The sequence below is a fragment of the Nothobranchius furzeri genome, chromosome 1 (genome assembly GCF_043380555.1).
Source record: "Nothobranchius furzeri strain GRZ-AD chromosome 1, NfurGRZ-RIMD1, whole genome shotgun sequence".
NCBI lineage: Eukaryota > Metazoa > Chordata > Actinopteri > Cyprinodontiformes > Nothobranchiidae > Nothobranchius > Nothobranchius furzeri.
This window is the reverse complement of record NC_091741.1, coordinates 43,233,510-43,249,990: the sequence shown is the minus strand read 5'-3', so window position 1 is coordinate 43,249,990 and position 16,481 is coordinate 43,233,510. Positions and strand designations below refer to the sequence as shown.

Below are 16,481 nucleotides of genomic sequence, written 5' to 3'. Positions count from 1 at the left end.
GAGATGCAGATTAGTGCACAAATCGGCCTGGACACAAGTATACATATTAGTTTAAACAAAGAACAGTCAGTCAGACCTTTCTTTCATAGACATTTCCTCAAATGCCCGAAAGGTTGCACGTAAATAGCGTAAATTATTATTCCATTTGTTTGCTTGTGTTTATCATCTGTTTATTTTCAGTCAGTTATAGAGAAAGCTGAAATAAACATAGCAGCATTATCCTAATTTTGCTAAACCAAACTAAGTGACGATGTAGTGATAACACTATTTTACAGCATCATTCACCTGTGGGCCATCAGCACATCAGTAATGATCCAAAATGGTGCTTCAAACAGTAACCTGAGGCCAATTGCCATCATTATTGACCGCTGACTGACTCGATTGAAATGCTGCCTTCAAATGAAGTGTTACCAAACTACAGGAGGACAACACTCTAGCTCGTCCAAGTCCTAGAGCTACACATCATGCTGGGGAAGCTGCAGGATTACAGTACTCACCTGCAGTAAGGTCTAATCGTTTAAAAACCTATGGTTTTCTCTCTACTAACCTTTGATTTCTGAATATGTAGGGGAGAAGAAGAGAGAAGCCCAAAATAAATGTATAATACAGTCACTAGGTCTAATCGTGCTCACATTAAAATCCTGGGCTGTATCTGAAATATGCATCATGGAGTTTATTTTGAGGCATCACAATATTTTTGCTGTAAAAAGAGGTTTTCAAACTGTGAGGCAACTGAGAAATAATATGTAAAGAAGGTTTCTTTAAATTAGTAAAATAGATTTTTGGGGGAGGAGTAAAAAATGTCTTGTCTTGCTTAAAGGTGCAATATGGAAAGTCACTCATTTAAAAATGAATGGAAATCTACCAAAATCTATCAATCTATTAATAATTTGCATGTACATTTTTTTATTATTTTGCAGCCAAATGACTAAAATTATTTTATAAATATCTTCAGTGCATTGCCACAATTAGCTTAAATAGGCTTGAATTTTCAGCTAAAATGTGTTAAAAGGGGTCTCAGAAATCAAAACCACATTTACCTTGTTGAATATTGGCATCTTTGGGTGTTAATAGAACCATAACAAAAAGTCTGGGCTGTCTCCGACCTGCTTAATTTGTAACATAATGGCCACAGAGACAGTTTATTCTCAGAAAATCTGGTGCAATATAATATAGGCTTCGACACACACCCTTAGACTCACATGTCCTAACCCACTTTAGCATTGGCAACATATTACTTTAGCTGTTTTTACAGGACCTTAGCGTTTGCAAAAAGGGATTTGCCGCGGCTCCCTGGGGAGGATGAAGGTCATTTATAAGATCAGACTGTGGCGGTAATGTTGCGCAGTCGTGGCAATTTTATAAAAGATTAGGTGATTGCGGCATAAAGGGGATATGGGGGCGGTCTCTGCGCTGCCACAGACTTCCGTTTATCTTGGACATAACTTGCTTTTTATTGCGACTGAAGCCGTGATCGTTAAGTATTTTTTAACAAGCAGCTCCTAAAGGTGTCTGTCCCCATCAGTCCCTGTGCAGACTCTGGTGATCTGAGCTTCAGCTCTAACAAAGAGGCTCATGGAGCTCTGCGGCGCTCCAGTTTGTCATCTCAGCTGATTTTGTTCAAAAAGCAAACCTTATTGCCTGTGTTTACTTTCATTTTCAATAAATTTGCCAGACGGAGTTCAGCAATAACTCCCCACGTCATCATGACATCTGCCTCTGTTGCGCCAGGGCGCATTCGACAGACCATTACAGCAATATTACCACCAAGCGAGCCGGAGCGAATGCCGCAAAATTTGCGCAACGCCATGCCGGCATGGCGCGTTTATAGACATACCATTGTGGTAATATTACGCCAATTTGATGGTGTGTCTTGTAAAAAGGGCTTTTGATTGGGGTAATGTTAACCACAGAACAGTGCCAGCCCGAGTTTCTGCTAATGTACTTGTTGGATGAGAGGAAAGCAACTAAGAATTATGTCAGAGCACATATATATTGATACTGGGAATATCCAGTCTTTAAAAGGATGTCACATGGATCCATAGCTTGCCTATTGACTTATCCAGATACTGTACATGGCTGTACACAGAATTTTTAGTTTTAGCTTTGTTTATAAAAGTTGTAAACAACAACATACAAAAGCAGCCCTCTTACTGGAGCGTTACTTATGATTAGCCAGATTGATAACAAATTAGTGTCTACTTTCCAGTTTTTAAAATAACTTGCACCAAAAAGTCATACCGATATTTTAGGTCAGTGGTTCTGTATACTGGGGCTAGGTCACCAAGGGGTCTTGAGATGATTGAAATGTTTGGGAACCACTGCGTTGGAACACTGTTTGGAGTCAGTTTGCTGGTTTTAAAAGAGATTTTGGGGATTTGGTTATAAAACAAGATTTTTCAGTCTCATTTCCTGATATTTGGACATCTCGCCCCCGACTGGATAACAGCAATGCGACTCAACCACAGACTTGCAACATGGATGTTTTATCTCCACACATAAACGGTATTTGTATAGCGCCTTCTTAGAATTCTGCAACCCCCAAGGCGCTTCATGACACAATCAGTCATTTCACCCATTCACACGCTGGTGGGGATGAGCTATGGTGTAGCCACAGCTGCCCTGTGGCGCACTGACAGAGGCGAGGCCTGCTGAACACTGGCGCCATCAGTCCCTCCGACCACTGCTAGCAAGCAAGGCGGGTTTAGTGTCTTGCCCAAGGACACAACAGCAGCATTCTCTGGGCCAGGATTGAACCTGCAACCTTTCGATTACTGGACAACCCGCTCTACCTCCCTAGCTACTGCAGTCCCAGTAGCTAATAACAAATAACACAAGCCTGGAGGACTGCTGTGAAGTGAAGTTGCTAACGCTACTAGTTAGCTTAAACTAGCCAAGATGTCCGCTGCTGATTCCTGGACATTAAAACAACAACAGCTTTCCTCATTGGGAGTCAAGATCGGTGAGTCCATGAATGCTAATTCAATGTAAGGTTGATCAAATCCTAGAGTTTCATTGTCTATTAGCCTATCAGAAGCTAATGCAGGAGATATGTGTAAGAGACTATTTTCATGTTTAGCCAGCATTAAAAACTCAGAGTGACAGATTATAATCACCGATTATAATGGTTTTTCAGTCAACCACACCTTTCAGAGGCATAAAATGTTTTAAGTTAGCTTGTTTTGCAGTTTTGCCAATGTTGCTTTTAATGTTTAGGGTTATGTAGATTTAGGTTTTTTTTCTAAATAATCAGTCACTCATAATAATAGTCATACAGGTTGCAGACTTGTGGTCTAAGGAAGAGTTTTAAGAAGTTTCATTGACGACTTTTTGCAGCATATGTTAAGGTTTTTAATGTCTGATTTAGGTCAAACTAATACAATATATTATGTACCTTATTGAAATCTTCAATTTGTAAAGTATATTTTTATTTAGCTTGTGCATGAATATCATTTGGCAAAGTTTTTGAAGAAAACAAAAAATCTGAATGAATGAGAATCACTTGGCTACTTCCTATAGAAACTGTTTTTACAGATTGCACCTTTAAACACGACAACTTCCAGCATAGTGGCTCTATTTTCTTAAACAAGTCTTTGCTATTCTAAGAAGCACAAAATCTACTTTTTATAAACATCTTAGTGTCAAAGATTACTGCTTAGCTGCAAGTGGGTAAGCCAATGAGCTGAAGAGCTAAAATAAGTCAGAAATCTTTTTCTATCAAAAGTTATAATGAGGAGTGCCCACAGTGTGAAAATTTGAAAACCCCTGAAATAACTAACCATTCTTACAGCAATCTAATACAAATTTACAAAGGATGTGAACAGAATGAAAAGGGGGAACACATCCAAAAAAACTAAGAGACAAAATCAGGGTGAGGATGTGATTCTCACCTATGTTTAAGGAGACCACTAAAGTCAAGCTCCCCTGCATCTTCTTGTCCTTCACTGCTGTTGTTAACAAGGAGAGATTATTGGAGATTTAATCAGAGTTGCAACAATTACAGACACTGGATAACAATGCCCTCACAGCAACACAAAGCAAAAGCTCTGAAGCGGATCGACAAATTAGCTCCAGGCTAACTCGCGATTTGTGCTCACACAGAAACAGTTTTTGTCTTTTTCTGGGAAAAAAATCAAAAAGGTTGTTTGTGTCATCCAGAGCTGTCCCTGTTAAATTGCAACAACGTTTCTGCTACTTTACAGAAACGAAGTGGTGATGCAATGAAATTGGGACACTTTGCATTGCTTTACATTGTTTGGATAGAGATTCAAAGTGCAAGAGTTGTCCTTTAATTACACATTGAATCAAGTAGTAGACTTGTAATTATCTTTAGGAAAGGTTAATGACATTATTACTACAATTTGTAGGACTTGTATATCATTTAGCATTATTACTTGAAGTAGAAATGTTTGCTCCTGTGCCATAAAATTGGACCTGTGTCACTTTTAAAACAATAGAAATCTAGATATTTTATTGAAGATCTTGTTCTATTAAATATATTTATAATGAAATCTTATTGTATCAGTTCAGCCTTTTTGTTGGCCATTGTATTACCTTCTCTTGAAAGCTGATCGAATATCAATGTTCTGCGAGCCATGTTCGGTTTCTGTAAAACAACATATTTAATTTGAAATCCTTTTATGAATTAGTTTTTGTTTCTAAACAACTATAAGCTACTTTAATGTTGTGACAAACCTTTAACGTCCAAGTCAAAGGAACAGCTGTCGAACTTGTCCTTGTACGTCACCTCGCACCTGTAATTCCCAGCGTAGTTCTCTTTGGCCTTGATGATGTGCATCTCAAAAGTGTGGACCTGATCGGAGGTGTTGTGTTAAAATTTGTACATGAAGAAAGTGGGGGTCAATCATTCTAAGAGGGTGCCTTACTTTGGTTTGTCTGTCAAAGGTCTCTTTAAGTTGCAGGTGCTTTCCGGTCTTGCTGGCCAGATCCATCCACTTTCCTTTGAACCACTTGACAGTGGGTTTGCGAAGGAGGTCTTTGGCTTCCACCTTGGCAATAAAGGTGATGTCACCTCCTTTGGAAACATACAACAAAGCAAAATTAGTGCAAATTGGAATTTTATGCAATAAGAGGCCACTTAAGACCATGGAAAATCATAATAAGGTCCCCTACTGTCAAAAAAGATGAATGTGAGTTTATGGAGCTTTATTTCCTCTTCTCGTTTTATATGTTCCATGGGTTTCACAAATGATGTCCCCAAAATTTAAAGACACAGTTTAATGCCAAGAAATCACTTATTTTTGACAGGCAGCAAAAGATACCTTAGTTTTTGTGTGAACATACTTAGTGGACTACAACTGCTCGTCTTACCAAAATTACATCATCAAACCACACAAGAAGAAGAAAATGGCTGTGAGTTTAGTGAGCTTTGCATCCTTATTTCAGGATAAAAGAAGAAGCATTAAAAGTGGAGAAAACCACTAGAAATCTGTCCATGTGGAAATGGCAGCTATGTTTGGGGAGATAAAATTCTGCTGTGACATCATATATGCATCTTCTGATTTGTAGTCTTTTTATTAAGGATTTTTACAAGCAAATAAATCTCAAATTACATGAGAGACATAGTCGAAACACATAATTATCATTTCAATTGAAGTACAACATATGTAGGAGAAAACTGTACAACTCCGTTCACATTCATTTATTTTTGGTCAGGGGACCAATGAGCCAACTGGAAGGAGGGAACTTAAGGCTCCCTATAAATGGTGGTATCATTTAGATTTATCCATTAATTAATTAATTTTTTAAAAATAATTCTATTTAAGGCAACTTAAGGTTTTAACAAAATCTGCATGTTTTTGGTCTGGCGGAGAAAACCATGCATGCATTGGGAGAACATGCTAACTCTGTGCAGAAGGACCACAGTCGGGATTTTAACCTTTTACTACTTTGCAACGAGGTAATAGATTACTGCTGTATTAACCAACTGCTCTACCATGCAGATTTGTCTGGAAGTCTGGCATTACCAGACTGTCTTCTTTTTTTTTTTTGTATCACTCACCCACGCTGACGGCTCCGCTCTGAGGCTTCACGATCAGCAGCGTGGACAGTGGTGGGTTGTCAATCGGCTTGTCCACGTCCTCTGGAGCTTGACCCTCTCCCAGAGACCACACTGGTCAGCAACGACAAACAAATTCATGAAACAAAACACTCCTTTTTCCACTTTGTATTGATGATACGAGAAATATTGACACCCACCTTTTTAAATCATATCCGAAAGTTTTTATTTCAACAAAGGTTTGCAAAGACACAAACAACACATTTACGACACTGTCCTCTCTTCCAACAGCCACACCTAACACAGCGACATAATCTCAGTAGCACTTTGCAACATGGAAAGCATGAAAACGGATGTTAAAGACATGTGTGTACAAGTAATTGAAACAAGCGTTTTGCTTTTGCAGATTTAGCAACCTTCGTTTTTAATCCTGAAAGTCAGATGATGTTCAACAATGGTGTGTGCATTGATCTTATTCTTGCCCTGTCACGTCTCAAATGCGCGAGAAGCAGGGGCGTGTCCAGGGGGTGGCCTGGGGCAGCACACGCCACCCTTGGAATCTGATTGGCCACCCCACTGAATTTCCTTTAAATAGACTTTTCCACAAAAAGGTTGGGGTAAAAAAGAAAAAGCATAACCATTGGTGCCACCCATGCACAAAGAAGTGCACTACCTGGGCCACCCCATTTTAAAAGATCTGGCCTCGCCGCTGGCGAGAAGGGTGGAAATGTTCCATCAAAACAATTAAATGTCTAATTTATATATGTTTTGTACAAATATTACATCAACTTCTTCCCTTTACTATCTTGTTACCTGAGTCTTTTCTCCCCATGGCTGGCAAAGAGGTACTATCATCTAAACAAAGAAAGAAATTTACAGCATATTGTAAGAAATAGTACTGTAAAGTCCACTCAAGCAAGCACACACTTTAAATGCAACCAGTTAAAGATGAGCAAGCGGTGATTTGGGGAATTCTTGAATAGAATATCTGAGTAAAAGTTTTAAATAAAACAAAAATACATCCGGATGCAAAGGTTGTAGGATTCAGCTTTAGTTAGATTGTTCTAAGATTTTATTAATGTGTAAAAAAAAATACACCAAAATCTTAAAGTCAAAAAGAAATGCTAGAAAAACAACCTTAGATATTCATTAATATGTTAGCAAGCGATTTTTTTGTTTTTACAGTTTCGAAAAGAAAAACACTACTCAGCACACAAATATCTAGAATAAACATGTCGTGAGCATGTTTCCTATATTCGGACGTTAGGTCGATTCAAATTAGATCAGGCTAAACGTTCGGTCAGACGAATTAAAGCGATGCTGGGGTTTTACGGAGGAATCTTACTAGGCAGGTCAACTGAGAGTTTCTTGACTGAACTGCCATCTTCTGTGGAAAAAAAGAGCACAGTTACACTCGAAAATAATAATAGACAATAATAGACTCAATAGAAGTGGCTTTTCTCCCAGTTGTGTTTTTGTAAAATCATCCAACTTTATATAAAGTTTGGCTTGATGGAAGTTTGCAATTATGATTAAACTGACATTAGAGAAGTGCACTTTTTGTAGTTTTTATGGCCAAATTTTGCAGGAAGTGCAAATAGACAGCCCAAGTCATGTCCATTTACTTCCAGACCATGGGTCTCCAGAAGAACAAAAAAGTAGATGCAAGTCAATGAGGCTTTAAAGGCTTTTTTTAATCCTGTTTATGTGCCATGGATTTCACATATGATGTTGGTGAATTTTAAAGAGCAAGTCACCCCTACCAGATTCTTACTCAACTCCCACTTCCTGTTTGGAAAATGAAACAAATGCTGTTGCCTAGCAGACCGAGAGGGTGGAGCCGCTAACAAATACACACACTCATGACATTGTGACATCATAATGTACCATCAAACATCATAGGGTACCTCTTAGCCAATAGCGACGGCAGATTTTAATTCAAATGAAGTGCTGAGTTTTTACCTGACGACGGTGCAACACTGACAGTTTTAGGCAGAACAAATTGCCTAAATTGCCAGAACAAATTGTTAAATTTTAACTAAGATGCACTAAAGTGCTGAGTTATTGACTACACGTGTCTGCAGCACGATCAGATACTCACTTATATAGTTTATCAGCAAAAAAAATGTTGATTTGGAGTGACTTGCTCTTTAAAGACACATTTGAAAGAAAGCGCTTCTTTTTGAAAGGGGGCAAATGTTATTTTAGGCTTTGTTTATTAATACGTCCACAACAAATGCGCATCACCAAATTGACGAAATCGAACCAGACACGGAGAAGAGCAAAGGAAAAATGTCTGTAAGTTTAGTGAACTTTGAATCCATCCTTCAGGAGGGAAGAACCACCCTAAATCTGGCCATGTGGTAAGCAGCAGCCACGATGGGGCAGAGCATAAAAGGCTCGACTCTGTCAGTGCACCCCAGGGCTGCTGTGGCTATCATCCTCACCGGGGTGTGAATGGATGAATGATACACTGTAGTCTTCTGACTCAAAAAGGTGTTACACATGTGTGGGTCATTTATCGTTATCATTTAACCGTAAGACCTACCCTGCCCCACTGTCCACCATGCAGTCCATCGTTTTGTTAATCTAAATGTAGTCTCTTAGGGTTATGTACTGAGTCCATTCGAGATGCTGTTGCATTATTGGTCCGTGCTGATGATAGTTCCATATAGACAAGGTCCACATATATTCAAAGCCAGTGCACAGAAAATAAAACTGAAGGCGTTTTTCATTTTTAAGCTATAATTTTCTTTATTCTGGTGAACCCTTCAAGCCAAATTCTGTGGGGTTTCTCCATATGTGATAGCCATGAGTCATCATTTAGTGATCCAAGATGAGACGGACACCACCTAAATCGTTGATACAGCAAAGTTTAACCCAGAGTTTCTGAAGATCAAGACATCCCCACGTACAACATAACTAAAGAGCCCAGAGTCCCAAGGGAACAAAAAGAGCAAAAAGGATCTATTTTGTGTCTTGTGGTGTCAAAAAGCTTGAGCACAAATTTTCATGTGTATATATTGATGATTGGAATTTTTTGACACCCTCTCAACATTACATAATTATACTCTCTTCATATGATTAACAACAACATTAAAATCCATCCATCCATTTCCATTAGCTTATCCGGGGTCGGGGCACAGGGGCAGCAGCCTAAGCAGAGAGGCCCAGCCTTCCCTCTCCCCAGTCACTTTGGCCAGCTCCTCCGGGGGAATTCCAAGGCGTTCCCTGGCCAGCTGAGAAACATAGTCCCTCCAGCGTGTCCTGGGTCTTCCTTTAGGTCTCCTCCAAGTTGGATGTCCCTGGAAAACCCTCACCAGGGAGGTGTCCAGGAGACATCCTAACTAGATGCCCGAGCCACTTCAACTGGTTCTTCTCAATGTGGAGGAGAAGCGGATCTACTCTGAGCCCCTCCCAGAAGACTGAGCTTCTCACCCTATCTTTAAGGGTGAGCCCAGCCACCCTGCAGAGAAAACTCATTTCAGCCGCTTGAACTGAAATGTGATCTCTGATGATCACTGTGACGATTTCAAGGGGAAAAATGCGCGTGAAGAAGAACCAAACATTGATTAAACCTTATAAAGTTACTAAAGATCTTGTACTGTCTGAATGTGTCTGAATGTACTATCTGAAGGCTTCTTCAGCCTTCAGAGAGTACAGACGCTTTTTTCTCAGCTCCCTTATCGGCTTCCCCAAGGCTCTTGTCCTGTCTGCCTACAGAGCACTTCTCTGCATTTCTCCTGAAACCACTACTCTCTTTTTGGAAATATGGACTTAATTAATTGGTCATTCAACGTGATTGACAAAATTTTCTCTACGATGAGAACGGAGAAGGGGGCTCCCACCTGTCCCGAGGGGACATTCGCATCGGGATATGCACTCGATTCTTGGGAGGTCTGGCGAATCGTGTGCCTCTCTCAGCTGTCCATCGAGGACGTGGAAGATTTGTGGATATTCGGCCTGATGATCACTGGATTTCTTCTGATTGGAGTGGGAGGATATCTGGTTTTCTGGAAATTTGGGAAGACGGGAGCGATTGGAGTGCGACCCGTACCCACGGAATGTGCCGCTCGTGCGGTGACCTCACAGACTGGGACGTTACTCGAGGTGAACCGTAAGCTGGACAATGTCCTTGCGGCGTTGCCTGTGTTAGTGCGCAAGATGGATTTGATCTCGGAGAGGGTCGCCGGACGATGCGGGGATGTGGAATGTAAAATTGGCTTCACTGGTGGACATGAATGACCACTTAGAGACTACAAGACGGAGAGGAAGACTATCTCTGTCTGCCCTAAACAAAGTCATGTTTATCCTTATCTGACGCCATAGCAGCCTCTCAAGGCTGCCTCAACACACCCCCACAAAAAGGAGGAATGCCGACAGATGCTGTGTCCCGACCTTCACCCTCTCCCTTCAGGCTATATCTGCAGGGACCTCAATGTGCTCTCTGTTCCTTATCTCTCCCTCCCACCTGTTGTTCTGCAGCTGGTCGATGCGCCGCAGTGGCAGCTCCCATTGGAGGCTTCAGGATCCCGCCCACCCCCACCTCCCCATTGGACTCTGATGTTGTACACGTGCTGTCTGTGCTTCCATGTCGGGTGTTTTTTTTTGTTTTTTTTTTGCATTGGAGTGCTACACCCTGCTGGTGTAACCCTGTTAATGCCTTTTTTTTCCCCTCCCTGAACTTTCCTCATGTAACACCCTTTTCATCTAACTATTAAGGTAGCGCGACTCATGTTGTGAATGACCGCAGTCACCAATTCTTGTTATGTGTCTTACCCACGTATGTCTGATCTTTGAATTGTGTGTGCTGAAACTGAATTTCATTTCTCTGTATGTCCTGCACATGTGGAGAATATGACAATAAATGACTCTTGACTCTTGACTAAAGATCTCTAAATACTGACAAATTGGGTCTCTTTTCTTAATTTCCTTCATACATTTTTTATTTCATTGGAATTTCCTCCGTTGTGGTTTCCTAACTGAACAAGCTGGATTTGATTTAATACTTAACAACAATTGTGAGTTTTTGTCTGTACAAGGTGAGGAGAAAAGAAATACAGTGCAACAAGTCAGAGAACGGGGAGACCACCCACTGTGCAGAGACTTATTTTGCACATCCTACAGAAGTGATGTGAACCAACGGACGCAATGTGGACATGATCTGCACATCCATGATGTGACGTTGATTGTTAGGTGGGCAGTATTAAAAAAATAAACAAATTACAACTCTTATTTTGGAGAGAGATTCCCTCTGGTAAGAGAAAAGAGGTGTGTAAACTCAAAAACTGGAAGTTGACCAACTGCAAATATTGTACAATGGGCATGTCCAAAGTGTTTTGGACCAGGGAGCAAGAGATCTAAATCTACCAACGGTACAACTACACTGTTAAATGGTCTGAACTTAATCTGACTTGACTTTTATTCTGAAATCAGAAGGCAGCAGAGTCTGCTCTGTTTACTGACCTGCTTGGGATGTTGGGGATGGGGTAGTGATTGCATCATCATTTGCAATAGAGGTGTCATTCACAAATAGACTCACTTATCAAAATACTCCAAGTCCATCACTGGCAGACGAAAAGCACAAAAAGCCAGCAGATCGCTGATGCCATCATCCACATGCGACTCGATATTCTTTTTATCCATAGTGGTGTGCAGATATTTGCAGAAATAATTAGAGCAACTCGTGGAAGATTTAATTTTGAGCCCTACAAACTCTGCATGTTTTTTTTAACACCAGAGTGGATTGCAAAAGGACACAGAAACTTGAAAGTTCAAGCTTTTGCAACACAGCTACAATGGTAAAAATGGCCTGTATTTGATATAGTGCCTTCTAGAGTCCTGGAACCCCCCAAGGCGCTTTACAACACAATCAGTCATTCACCTATTCACACACACATTCACACACTGGTGGGGATGAGCTACGATGTAGCCACAGCTGCCCTGGGGCGCACTGACAGAGGCGAGGCTGCCGAGCACTGGCGCCACCGGTCCCTCTGACCACCACCAGCAGGCAACGTGGGTTAAGTGTCTTGCCCAAGGACACAACAGCAGCAGTCTCTGGCCGGTGTCACGTTGCGAGTTAGGAGGAGGTTAGGACCCAAGATGCAGAAAACACCAGATGACTCGAGGCAGGAGCGGTTTAAAGTAAAATCCTTTTTATTAGGATGAGGAACCAAAAATCCAAAAGGGCAGGAAGCCAAATACCAAAGTCCTGAAACCCAGGAGAACGAAAGCTCACATAGAGCACAAAACCTAGAGACGAGGCACGAAACAACGCTTACACAAAACAATGGACCGACAAGACATTGAGACACAGACAGGGCTTTATACACTGGGGAGGATGAGAGGGAGATGACCTGCAGGTGTGTGGGGAGAGAGACCAGGTGAACTGAGTTACTAATTAGGGAGGGAACAAACATGACCTAAGAATAAAAACTAAAGACAAGAAGAGCAGGAACATAACTAATAATCTAAGGAGGGGGGGAAAACCTCAAACACAGATGGGAAAAAACACACTAGAGAGACAAATAACATGAACAGATGTAACTAAGGAAAATGACCTAAGAATAAAACCTAAAGACCTGAAGGGCAGCAAACATAACTAATATTCTAAGGGGGAAGTTGAAACTAGAGGAAAACACTACAGAAAGAAAAACTACAGGGGCATGACTAAAAGGGGGCCAAGGGAGTACAGGACCTGGGAGGGGGATGCCTGAGGAGGGAACCTAGAGGGCTGAAGATCTGGGGGCAAATGGGGAACACCAGGAGACACATGAGGAAGATGCAGAACAAGGACACATGAGGGCGCTAGGAGACACAAAAGGAGAACCTACAGAGGGATGGAGAACACAAGGAGACACACGAGGGGAGACGCAGATGCAGACCATGACAGCCGGAGCTGGGATTGAACCTTCCGATTACTGGACAACCCGCTCAACCTCCTGAGCTACTGCTGTCCCTGTAATAATTAAGCTCCAGCTTTAAAGCAGATCATTTTGTTCAAAATTACTAAAACACTTCAGTTCAAACAAATATGTTTTTACAAATGTTTACATGTTTTTGGTGGTGGTCGGAAGGACCGGTAACGCCTGTTTACGGCAGCTTCTTCCAGTGCACCCCAGGGCAGCTGTGGCAGTGATGTTGCTCCTCACCATCAGTGTGTGAATGGGTGAGTGATTGTAGTACAAAGCGCATTGGAGTCCTCTGATTCAGAACAGCTCGTGCAGATCATTTATCATTTAAACCACAAATTTACAAAGGTGCTTAACAGAAAAGGCTAACTGCCTCTCGAAGATGCTTAGCTTCTCCAAAGAGTTCTCATTTGAAACTGAAAGTGTTGAACCATCACTTCTATTTAATACCCCAAAAAACTGTTTGCTAATTAGGGATGGGTACCTTTGACATTTGAATCGATTCTGTACTAATTCCCGGTACCTAGGAATCGATACCGGTACTTAACAGTACAATTTTTTGATACTTTTGAGTGTTTATTTTCTTTAATTATTTTATAATTAAATATATATTTTTCTCAATATATAACAATATTTGATAAATATCACGATAAATAACATTCAACAGTTTGTATTTTAACATCGTCCTTGTAGTTTTATAAGCTGATAATTAAACTGACATCTTTACTGTGAATTAAATTTACCGTGCATCTTCATTCCTTTTGCCTCTTTTTCATTTGATTTTTCCTACTGGGAAGTTAGAATTTCCAAGGAGAAAGCGAACGCACCATTAGCTGATAACAATGGTGGCAATGGAAGCTAACATATCAAGCTAACGTTATCTTAAACAGTTTATTTAGCTGCTGGAGCAGATTTAAACGATGATGCCTCACACTTAGATCGTTGTCGCTGGTTTCATCTTCACCCAATCACCCGTCGCATTTAGTAAAGTGAAGCCAAACTTTAGAGCGCGTTCATGTTCTTCTAGTCGGAAATTCGGAGTTCCGAGGAGAAAGCGAACGCACCATTAGCAAAACGGAAGCTAACATATCAAGCTAACGTTATCTTAAACATTTTATTTACCTACCAGAGCAGATTAAGATGAGGATGTCTCACTTAGATCGTTGTCGCTGGTTTCATCATCACCCAGTTACCCATCACATTTAGTGAAGTGGACCCAAGCTTTAGCGTGCGTTCTTTCTACCATGCTGCTCTGTTTACAACTGGTTCGCAGCGAGCGACAACATAACGCTCTTGCGCATGCGCAGCTGTCTTGGCAAGTTCTCGTTCTGAAGGACGGGTACCGAAACGAGGCACCGTTTGAAATGACGTGAATCGGTGCTTGGTCGGTACTGTGGAATTCGGTCGGTACCTTAAAAAGTACAGAATTCGGTACCCATCCCTAATAATGAATGGAAAGTTAGCATTATATTCAAACTATACGCTTTTGTTGATGATAATCTGTAAATTCTCTTATAGCGTCTGACTCAGCATGCAGACAGATCTACACTACTCGTTATTTTGAAATGCTTCTAAAGCCTCAGCATAAAACCATCAAGTGAAAATAAACATATTTGTTTCTTTATGCTTCCATGCAGTCAACAGTGAACAGGGCTGACATGGTTATAGCGCTTGTTTTTAGTCAGATAGGCCATAACATGGTTGGCTGGGGATAAAGATGTAGGGGTGGGTTAAAATGATGCTAAATGAAAGACAATGTTACAACTTTATTTTGTCAACATCCAAAGAGCTCGAGGGGTGAAATCATGCAGTTTCACTGAGAGAGACATGGGACAGATTCACATCAAAGACACTTACCAGGTGGTGGGGGGGAGTAGGTGCCCTCTTCCTTAACAGCAAAGTTAGAGGACTCTGTTTGTTCATTCACCCCAACCCCACTAGGCTCTGGCGGGTTTGAGCCATTGTCGATCGTTTTCGGGTCCCGAGCCTCTAATGGCTCGGACCCTGAGGGCTCTGGTTTCTTCCCATCAGTCTCTACGGTCTCATTCCCCTCTCCTACCGTCTCTGTATAGCAGACAAAGTGCCAGGCTGGAGCAGCAAGCATTGAGCACAAACACCGGCAGCCTGACAAGACGATGCTTGTTCAGGTGGGATTAGTATTAATAGCTAAAGACCAGACAGACTTGACCCTAAATGATAAACAGGGTCCATAGCTTGACTTCTTGAAACTCTGATATAAATCTTCTCCATAGTTAAATTTTTCAGAGTTAAACCACAAATTTTAGAGCTTTTTCTAAATTTCTTTCTGACATTAGCGACTAAATAATTGAACTATTTCACAATACTCTGTTTTTAGATGTACCTGTATGCCTTGTTTCTTTAGATTTTGATTATCCAATAAATAACACCAAACAAGTGTCCATTGCACTGGCAAAGAACATGCTAGTCACTAGGGATGTGAATCTTAGAGCAACTCACGATTTGATTCGATTCCGATTCTTGGGGTGCCGATTCGATTCAGAATCGATTCTCGATTCCCAATTTAAATCGATTCACAATCAGTATTAACAAAGAGTGTCAGCTCCTGGATTAACTACTTTGTTGTACAAGTCAGTTAAAGCTATGGGACATTTTTATTTGACTTTAAACTGGTCATGCTTGAAAAATGCTAATTTACAATTTAAAATAAAGTGATTCTAAAACTGTAAACAGAAACAACCTTTTGACCAAAAGGCAACATTTATTTTTGCTTACCTTGTAAAATATAACAAATCAGTAGTTACCTAACAGTAGCTTTGAAAGTAATACGGTCACATACTTTTCAAGTATGTGTAGAAACAAGTTACATGAGTAATCCCGAGTACTCATTTATCAACTTAGAAAATAAATATGAGAATATCTCAAATTTCTGAGTATGAAAAAAATGACATTCAAGTGCCCTCTTATCAGCAGATTCAAACATAAATCATCTCAATTTATGGGACCACAAAAGTAAACGGAGTACTGACTCTCCTAACAAAGATCAAAAAAGTGCATCTCAAACCTGTAACATGCCAAATATTTGAGTTCTTGGAATCGATTCTGAATCTTTATAAATAAGAATCCCGATTCAGACTTGAATCAATTTTTTTCAGCCCCTCTACTAGTCACATTTATGAACCCACCAAGCATTTGCCTTACAATTGTCCGAGCTATAGGATTAATTGCCAAGAAGAATTTAATAAATACCATCTTGTTGATTTGATATGGAAATTTAGATTTTCCTTCTCATCCCTGATCTAAACTATCCAGCATGGTTTCCTCATGCATAAAAAGCAATGATTTATCCTGTTTTTTTTAATAATTTACCATCACTTTTCCCAGTTTGTTTCTCCATAAACCAGTCACATAGATGGTGTTGTAGAACCTCTTTTGGACAAAGATGTTGCTTTTAGGTTGAAAGAGTTTGAGCACAACTGGTTTTCTAACTTCCAAATGGTCACCTAGATCAACATTCAGATAAATGGAAGGCAGCTGTTATCATCAAAGTTCTTATCTATTTGGCCTTT

General features: G+C 40.5%; 1 protein-coding gene across 6 annotated transcripts in view; it reads right to left on the bottom strand.

Moving 5' to 3' along the window:
• The window catches only part of mybpc1 (myosin binding protein C1), a 90,782-nt gene that overhangs the window by 43,618 nt on the left and 30,683 nt on the right, over positions 1-16,481 (bottom strand). For 4 of the 6 annotated variants that reach the window (XM_015960373.3, XM_015960390.3, XM_054739762.2 and 1 more), the window contains 8 exons: positions 14,791-14,997; positions 7,365-7,406; positions 6,833-6,874; positions 6,023-6,133; positions 4,887-5,035; positions 4,696-4,813; positions 4,555-4,606; positions 3,891-3,947 (listed from right to left, as the gene is read on the bottom strand). In XM_015960373.3, coding sequence (XP_015815859.1) covers positions 3,891-3,947; positions 4,555-4,606; positions 4,696-4,813; positions 4,887-5,035; positions 6,023-6,133; positions 6,833-6,874; positions 7,365-7,406; positions 14,791-14,997 — 778 coding nt within the window. The remainder of the gene's footprint in view (positions 1-3,890; positions 3,948-4,554; positions 4,607-4,695; positions 4,814-4,886; positions 5,036-6,022; positions 6,134-6,832; positions 6,875-7,364; positions 7,407-14,790; positions 14,998-16,481) is intronic. The other 2 variants (XM_054739766.2, XM_054739767.2) reach the window with 2 other exon arrangements.